Raw genomic sequence first — 9,901 nt, 5'->3', positions numbered from 1 at the left:
CTTCACTAGTTGAGGGAAATCTGAAATTATTTTTATTCTAGTTTTCTCTTCATGTGACTATTTTGATCTTTGATCATCTCTTGCTCAGAGTCGCATGTAATCTATGATCAACATCAAATCCTAGGTCAATTCTCAATTCTTGCAAAATCTAACACAAACTAAATGACTTTAATTTGATAATTGATAACAAAAAAACATTAGTGCTCCCTACATGTAATAATCAAAGTGACTCACTTTTTTAAAACGATATTATTATAATACTCAAAAGCAAATGCCAAATAAAAACTTTATTTATTTCTCTTTGGATATTATAATAATTTAAAATAGATGAAATTTAACTCTTAATTCTTTTCACCAAAGTTAAAACCCTTCTATTAGACTATTAATCGTAAAAGGAAAATGGAAAAGAAAAGACATTCACTTATACAACATCATGAGATATTTTATCTTCATAACCGGAGACAACTTTTGTTTGAAGATAAATTCTGCTCGAGTGTGTACAGACATCAATATACTCGACGCTCTAGTGGGAGGGAAAGTTCAAATATGTTCATTTGTTTTTATATTATATCAAAAATCTTTAAAAAATGCACCAATTTTACTTTTTTAATTCGTGACAAAAATGGCTAGCTTTTGAATTTCAAAATTTGTTTGCAAGTATGACAAAAATATTACTGTCAAGCTGACATAAACCTGAGATGAAGTTTGAATGGCTGCTGTCAACTGACGTCAAAAGGACGGCGAGTACATTTACTGTCCCTTAACGCACGGGGAAAAACTTCAACAAACCGGAAATCCGTTTGCCGTCATTTGCCGTCGTTGTTTTTGTCTTACTTTTAATTATTTGCGCCTAGACGTTCTTTAAACACTAGGCGTCTGTGATCTAAAATTTCAAGCCGGCGTTGATATGTAAAATTCTTCTCATTTGTGCAGCATCATATTCTTCGAATATTTAAATCTATCCAGTTGTTTGTTTCGCATTTCCGGGTTTTGCAGGTACGTTTCTCACGAAGAATGTTTTACTGACAAATCTGGCTAAATGTCTCACCTTTCTCTCGAGATTTATGTATCTAAGTGCTTCAGATTCGAAACTAATATGTTAATTACTATTTTTTACATATGTTATTTTAATGCACACGTTTAGAAGTCCTAGAAACAAGGCAGAATAGGTTTTGTGAGGTTTATGTATTTCAGAGCCTAGAAACGATACTGAGCAGCCTTTTCATCAAGTTCGTGCATTGGAAACATTAGGTCAAGGTATGTTTTATTTCATATAGGTATTTGAGAGTTTCAGCAATGAAACGGGCTCCTTAAATTTATGCATTTGCAGGCTTCGGAAATTAAACAAGTAGGTTTCACTTAAAATGTATGTTTTCGAGAGATTCGTAAACACAATAGTTAACTTTTGTGTCTACCCGATTAAGCATTTGAAAACCTCTGACATGAAATAATAGCTTTTGTGTGTTAGGATGCTGTAGAAGCCAGATAGATCAGTCATACAGTCAAATAATGCGTCGAGAGCTTCACTAACGGAATATATACATTTGTTTTTGGAAACTAGATGGAATATGTTATGCTTAAAATTTGTTTGTATTAAAGCTCAAATAGGCTAGAAAAAAAACGCTTTTTTTCTGAATTATAAACACAGATAAGTCATTTTATTCTTCATTTGAAAGATTCAGAAATATAGAAATTCGTTTTGGCATCATATTTTAATGTCCGTGAGCATCATACATGATAAAGAATAGGTTTTTGTACAGATGTATGCATTTTTAGGTTTCTGAATCGATGTAGAATAGGTTTTGCTTCGATTTCACTCATTTTGAAATCCACTGTCCCAAAGAAGTAGCCCTTGCTCCAAAGTTATGTGTTTTGAGAGCATCAGTCTAGAGGTAAGGCTATTTCCTTAAATGCATTTTTTGATAGCTTCGGATACAAAAAAGAACTTTTGCATAAAATTTATGCATTTATCGGAAATCAAGCAGATATGTTGTTTTTTCCAAAACATTTACATATGAAATCAGAAATGAAATAGACCAGGTTTAGCTTGAAATTTATGCATGGGAAAGCCTCATAAACGTAACAGAGCATGTTTTCCTTCAAATTTCTGCATTTGAAAGCTGTCCAATTGAAAATAAAATCTACTAAATGTGTTTTAAGCTAGAAAACTGAGAAACCGAAAGATTTATAGCATTTCAATTTTAATATCCGGAGAAGTAGTATATATTTTACCGCATTACAGTTTGAAGCAGGAGGGATTGAAAGATGCTATTTGATTAGCTGAGTTAAGGTGTTGTTTTCTTCAGAGTTCTATAGCGGGAGAATTTCTGTGTGTAGGGCTCAAAGTTTAAACATGAATGGCCCTTCAGAGACTGGTGATACAGCAGGTTCTTCAGAATCCTTTCAGCAGAACAATCTTGTAAGGCGGTTTTCTAAGGCATCGTTGTGTGAGACAGATGAAGAACAGGAGGATGGCAGTTATGTGCCGGGTCCTCTGGTGTCTTTGAAGGAACAGTTGGAACTTGATAAGGTATGTTCCTCCTGTTACCAAGAATACATTGTTCTTACTCTGTTTTAGTAAAATGGGTTGCAGGGTTTTGAATGCATGACTATTGTTCTGTATTTGAAACCCCTGCAAAATATCTGTTATAAAAATCATATCAAGCTTTTTGACTCTTAAATTCGTACTTCCTTTTGTTTGCTGGGTCAGAGTTGCTTTTCACAGACTTACTGCAAGATATAAATCAAATTGTAAGTTGAGTCAGTCTGCTTTTCCTATTTTTTGGCCAGAACTTTATAGTTTAAACTTTACACTATTTTTGCATCTTTGATGCACACTGTAAGTCCTCGTACTGTTTCACATAGTTATTTTATGCTCTAACCTATTTAGGATTCCTGAAATGAGGTTTTCTAGGAAATTTTCAGTGGTATTAAAAACCTTCAGGATAATTGTTAGGGTATGAACATAATGTATAACCTAAGCCCAAAAATAATTAAATTTTATGCAGTAAAGAGCAATTAAATATAACAATTTTAGTTAGAGGTCTAAGCAACTTTCAGAATTGACAGAATCTAATGGCAAAAAAATTGAAAACTTGTTTTAATTTGGAATCTGGAATTACATGAACAACTAAACTGACATCCTTTACAGTTCTCAAGAGGAATGCATACATGATTTATTAATTTAATAGTTCCTTGTACCCAAAGTCTAGTCAAGACAGGAAATTCAGTTTTTGGCAAGTTGGCACTTCATGTTTTGTTGTCGAGTGTCACACTTTTTATCAGTTTGCTGCAATGTATAAGTTACTAGCTTGTATGGTTTGTGTATGAACTCGAGCATCATATTCACTGGTCACTGGATTTTTGTATTGAACCTGAACACTATGTTTTTTTAATTTGCTTCGACTTAATGTATGATGTGGAGATTGTAAGTTGGATAGGCAGAGCAAATATTGGACTGCTGTTCATTATCTTTTGCTGCTTTACGGGCTTTGGTATTTTGAAATAGATTGTAGCTGGAGCAATAAAACATCCACAATCTTGATGAATTTTTATTTTAATGTTAGCAATGGGTGTTATAATTTTTAAGGCTTGCTTGCTTTGAGTGAAATTGTAACACCGACAAATTACAAATTATTCTGAGAAATTATACATTACCAGGTTCACACCCTGGACCCTCGAATTGGGTCCGGGTGCAAACCGGGTCTGGGTTCACATACTGGTGTGTACTGGATTCGTCCAGGGCCTGTCCAGATCAGCACCACTGTGAATTCAGATGGACCCACAGGTCTGAATATGGACCCTAGGTGATTCCAGTATGAACTTGGGGGGATCTTGTGCTGACCCCCAGGGATCCACGACCCAAAGTGAAATAAAGTGGGCCGAAACTCACTCAAAAATGAGTTTTTTTATGATGATGTTGATCTACCACTTTCAGCTGCTGAAGACAGCTTTGATCTGGACTTTTTTGATAATCCATTTGAGGATTGATCAATGATGAACACTTTCATGATTCCTGAACATTGAATCATGTTTCAAACTCTAATGAACTGTAGTTTGAATTTTCATTTTGTAATTCACTAATTCAATGCGATGATTTTCTTTAGAGTTATGAGCATAGATAAATAATCAAGTATTAAACTGCTGTGGATCCAGATGGACCCATAGTTTCAAACACAAACCTTGGGTAAACTCAGCACGGACCTGGGGTGATCCCGTGCGGACCCCAGGGACCCATGACCCAAAGTGAAATAAAATGGACCCAAATACAAAAATAGTTTTTGTTTTTATGATGATGTTGATCTACCACTTGCAGCTGCTGAAGACCTCATTGATCTGCAATTTTTTGATAATCCATTTGATGATTGATCGATGATAAACACTTGCATGATTGATGAACATTGAATCATGTTCCAAACTTTAATAAACTATATTTTGAATTTTCATTTTGTAATTTAGTAATTCAATGTAACAATTTTATTGGCATTGTGATCAGTGTTTAAATTTTTAATTTTTATTCCACTTGCATCTGCTGAAGACCTCATTGATCTGCAATTTTTTGATAATCCATTTGATGATTGATCAATGATAAACACTTGCATGATTTATGAACATTGAATCATGTTTCAAACTTTAATAAACTATATTTTGAATTTTCATTTTGTAATTTAGTAATTCAAGTAATGATTTTATTGGAATTGTGATTGGTGTTTAAATTTAAATTTTTTATCTTTGAGTCTTGACATCTGGCTTTAATCAATGATCAAGCATCATAGATTCATACTATGAAATGATTTAGTTTTACAATTATGCATGTTTCTCTTATTTTTTTGTATATATAATGTGCACACACACACACATGAACCCAAACGAACCATAATGATTTTTTTTTTTCATGAATCCATGAGTCGAGTTCTTGTATCTGAATCCGTTCCAAACCCATAACTCAGGAGAAATTAGTTTCCTTGCTATTTGGTATTATAAGTGAAACTTTGAATGTAATGTGGGGTTGACTGCTACAGGATGATCTGTGGTATTGTCCATAGTCCTTGCAAGCTGAGACTAGGATTTTCATACACTTAGATACAATGCTCCACGGTGATGGTCCCCTGCCCAATTTCCTCTGCTCTTGTCTTGGGAACGGGGCGATGGGAATTTTTTGTCCCCAATGCTGTTCCAAAAGTACAAAAAGGAGATGTCCCAGAAATGGTGTTTTTTGCGAAATAAGAGACTCAGGGATGTCGTTAAATACCTGGGACAACCTAGCTGTTCCCTAATTGTCCCGTTACCTAATGCATCCCCATTTTTTCAGCCAAAAAAGGTCTGCCGTTTTGCAAAAAAGTCACTATTTTTATAGTTTTAATTGTTGGGCGGGCCCCTGGGTAGAAATAGCAATTAAAAAATATGGAACCCTATTCGGAGGCTGAAAAGGTAGTCTTCTTCATTTCAACTGTTCATGGTAAGAAGAAAAAGAAAGAACAATAACAAGAAAGTTTTCATTTTTGAGTTGCAAGAGGAGGGTTTTCAATTTTGTTAATTTGCTATGTATTAAGCTTCTAAAATGTCTATGGTGAAGATGGTTTATCAATGTTATGATATGCATATTATAATTCTCTCTCTCTCTCTCTCTCAAAGAATTCTCCTATAACCCGGTTTAGATAATATTGTAACTTAATGTGAATATGATGCATTTTTTAAGGTTCAAATTTTTTGTAAAGGGGTGTGCCCCCCCACCTGCTTTATTTTATTTGTATTTTTGTGTAAAGAAAAAAAAAATAGAGAACCTGTTGGGTTGTGACTTGTAGGGGATGATTAGTCTAGTCTCTGGGATTATGATAAAAACCCTTGAGATGTCTCTAAATTTGACAAAATATTGGGAATGGCACAGGGACATCTCCGACCCTGCATACTTGAAACGTCCCCTGCTGGGGACATCTCTAGTTTGGTCTGAAATGCATCATTACGTTTCATAGGATGGGATCATTCGCTGTTAATTTAACTGATAACCAAGTAACATCAGACAGTTTCCTTGGCATCAGCTGCTTACATTTTCTGTTCTCATTCATTGACAATAATTTAAATTGGATGTATAGTGTATATGATACTTTGTTCTCTGCTTCTTGTGTGGTCCATGCATTGCATTTCACACAGATGATATAAACACTGGTTAGTCTTGTAGAGCTGGTATGGAATATTTATGGTTTCAGTGTAATAATGTTATAATGTGGATATTATAACATTTGACGCAGATGATTTAATATTTGGACCGGAATTTGCCCCAAATTTGCAATACTAACATTATAACATTACAACGTTACAAGTGATATACTGTCTGAATTACAAGTGACGTATTTCATCCCAAATTCACTCATCCCAAATTCACCAGAATGTCCCTACCGGGTTTGCAGGTCGTTTTCAGAATTCATCGAAGTCACAGCAAATTCGCCCAGTGTCCCGTTCGCTGAACTTGGAATGATTTTGTCAGACTGGCAAGGAATTTTGGATGATTTCAAATTGCATACAAACCGAATTCGAATTCCAGCATTCCTGAGCAAATGTGGTAATATTGTTCCTAAGAATTACCAAAAACCTAAGATTCTTGTATACCCTCTCATCAGTCCAACTCCTAACCCTTCTATAAATGTGCAATCAAATGTTGGACAACAGCTCCCAATAATACATTTCAACCCTGGATAATGTCCCTTTCCCCTTTAACTAGGACAACAATGGTATTCCTCCTTATATTATTGCAAAACAATGAACTGGGCAACAACCTATCTATGCACATGTAGTTTCTTTTCTTCTCATGTATCTCTTTATGCTGGTTCTTTTCAATCGCTTACTTAGATTCTAGACATGGTGATTAGAAGACACTGTACTTTAGTCTGTGAAATCATATTTGGGCTTTGTCTTGGGGATTGTGCAATGCAAACCGCCTATCAGCTTACAAATTGATGACAACGACAGTTTATTTACTCAGGAAGTCCATTGGTTAAGAAGGACAAGCTGGACATATTGGCTATTGCTTGCCAAGTTCAGAATATTTTGCATATCCAGACCTAGCATGATGGGAGAATCTTAGCTGTTGGACTTGGTGGTGCTTTCATTTGATCAAACAAATGACGAAGGCAATCTTTGGGTAATCTGAAAGAACAAGCTCATAAACTCAGCTCGTGCATGCAGCAAGTTTCAGGTAGGAATTTCTAAGACTTATATTTGCAGGCCTTGTCCAATTGTCCCAAAACTGACCATAACATAAATACTAATGTAAGATTTCTCAAAACTCTTATGACTGATGCCTCAAGAACGATGTTAACAATTTTAACAAGAGAACACAAAAACATTTTTTTAGAATGAAATGCTTCAAAAGAAAACAAGTTATTGGGGACTTTTCAGATTACAAAAGGAATCCAAGTTATAAGACCATATGCTCAAATGGTCCATCTCAAGTCTGCTTACCATGGAGGGATTTTAAATAGGATTTCAGAGGTATTGAGGAGTAAGAATGTAAAATTAACTATTCTTCTCCGGATCACTCTAAATATATTTATAGAGCTTGCCAGGGACACTAAAATGAGTTGGGTTTGTCTCATCGCTTGTTCTAATTGCTGATTACACAAGGAAAACATGTTGATCCTTTCAGCTTAAGAATTGATAGGTACTCCACATATCTAGAGACTTAAGTGGAGTTTACGAATCATCTTTAGAAGAGTATGCCTCTTCCAGTTGACCACACTTTTGCATGAAAGAGGCAAAAGTAATTTCAGAGGATCAGTTTACAAGACGATGACTAAGAGACTGAAAGAGATTGAGGAGCTTTTGGCATTTTGAACAGGGGCAACAGTTTGTGCCTAAGCCCAGCCATGGAGATCCATCATCTAGAGACTTAGTAATGGACCTTGCTAGGTTACATTATAAGCTAATTAGTTTTCTCTACATTCTTGGAAAATTTGAAACCTGATTTGGGAATTAATTATTTACTTGTTGTTTGTTGTTGTGGTCTATTTTGAAATTGGCCTGACCCTTTTGTGTAGTTTGGATGTACCATAGTTAATTTTTATTTTTTTAATTTAATATAAATATAAGAGATTCTTGGAATTGTGAACTTGAAAGGGTTATCTAAGATATTATCTATAGTTATAAATCATCTTTGTGATGGATATTCTGTATGAATCAAAAGGTGGATTCTTTCACAGATGTGTAAGCAGTTTGTCTGAGATTTTTCTCTAAATTAATAAGGATTCATTTGCAGATTTTAGGAGCTCTTCATTGGCATAGAAATTCTAGATGTATATAGCGTGGTTGTGGTTTGTTGAATGCCTTTACTTTAGGACATGCAATGTTGCAATGAACACTCCAATCAAATCTCTTAATGCTCCTGAGGACATTATTTGTGGTATTAATTGAGAACTACACATGGTTTTGAATTGATGGTCTTGTGTCATCTTGCCCAATGCTTTACAGAGTTGAGCAGTATCTGCAATAACCATCACAGCAGTTTACAATCCAACATGTGTATAGATGCATGAAGAATCTTTGATTGATCAGGGGTCTTATTCTTTTGGAATGAACGATCTTGGACCACATGAAGTATTGTTCTGAAGGACTAGAAATCATCTATATTTGACGATTACCTGCTATTTTATCTGTTCAGCCCATTCATGATAATTGAGTAGCCTTTTTTGACTGCTCAACTTCTTCTTTCTCCTATCTTGGAGAATGGGGGGGGGGATTGTTTCATCCCGAGTGCTTATATATGTTAGTTGGCTCATTATGGCATGCACCATGTGACAGTGATATGAGAATACATGAAGGAAATATGGCATACATTAAATTTATGTAACCATAAGATCACTTTTTTTTCCCCATGTTTCACTTTCAAACAGGAAGTAGTGGATGCAATTTATATGGTGGTGGTTTCTTTTAGAAGCCTATGCATCGTGAAAAGAAGATTATAAACCAGATGCAAAGTCCTCCACAATAGTAGCAGTGATAGAAGAATGGTTATATATTATAAGTAATCAGAATTCCTTCTACAACAATTTATTCTCTCTTATTTTCTGTAATCATGAAGGGTCATTCTATATTCTCCCTTAGTTAACGATTCAGGTGCGGATCTGATGCCAATGCCAGAATGCGGTGTGTGGATGCATGATTTTTTTTGGGGGGGATGCGGATGCATATGTATGTATGTATGTATGTATGTATCTATGTATGTATGTGTGTATGTATGTACGTGTGTGTGTGTGTATGTATGTATTTATGTATGTGTGTGTGTGTCTGTATGTATGTATGTATGTATGCGTGTGTGTATGTATGTGTGTTTGTGTGTGTGTGTGTGGAAAGAAATGCAAGAAATATACAAAATGAAATCATTTGATAGTATGATACTTCACCAATACATACTCAAATTGAAATTAAAATAAGTAATAATTGAATATTCAATAAGACAATAAACCATATCATATATGTCTATGTTCATGATTCCAATGCAAATCAGAAAAATAAAATCAAAATATATTTCATGATTCAATGTTCATTGATCCAAATCAAAATCATATGGATTGGCACCCACTACAAGGAAATGGTGGTAATGTCAAGACAAATGAATCATCTTTGCTGACTCTTAAGTTTGCATCTTCATGCAATTTCTACTTAACTGGATTGAAGAGCCTCTACTCTAAACAAGAAATCACTAAAAAAAACTTGCATAGTAGCGGAAGAATTTACTTCTCATTGCAAATTCCCTCCAACGTTGCAGTCTACTCATTGTAGGATGAGAGAATACCAGGAAAAGGTTGCCCTCCACCTACAATGCATTGTCATAGTGTGACACTGTGTCTAGCTTAAAATGAGAGCCCAAATCTCCAAATGTTTAGGCTAGACAAAACCACATTTGTTA

The 9,901-nt window shown here is 34.9% G+C and overlaps 1 protein-coding gene across 5 annotated transcripts in view; it reads left to right on the top strand.

Moving 5' to 3' along the window:
* Window positions 1-820: 820 nt before the first annotated feature.
* LOC149529165 (rho GDP-dissociation inhibitor 1-like) overlaps window positions 821-9,901 on the top strand; it is a 28,988-nt gene continuing 19,907 nt past the window's right edge. The window contains exons 1-2 of one of the 5 annotated variants that reach the window (XM_089809807.1): window positions 821-996; window positions 2,307-2,530. In XM_089809807.1, the coding sequence (XP_089665933.1) occupies window positions 2,354-2,530 (177 nt within the window). In that variant the 5' untranslated portion in view covers window positions 821-996; window positions 2,307-2,353. Of the gene's footprint in view, window positions 997-1,111; window positions 1,258-2,306; window positions 2,531-9,901 lie in introns of those variants that run through there. The other 4 variants (XM_089809810.1, XM_089809811.1, XM_089809808.1 and 1 more) reach the window with 4 other exon arrangements.

The sequence above is a fragment of the Cupressus sempervirens genome, chromosome 11 (genome assembly GCF_028749045.1).
Source record: "Cupressus sempervirens isolate cs-2001-9-10 chromosome 11, ASM2874904v1, whole genome shotgun sequence".
Taxonomy (NCBI): domain Eukaryota; kingdom Viridiplantae; phylum Streptophyta; class Pinopsida; order Cupressales; family Cupressaceae; genus Cupressus; species Cupressus sempervirens.
The sequence above is the reverse complement of the archived record's forward strand: the minus strand, read 5'-3'. Positions and strand labels throughout refer to the sequence as shown.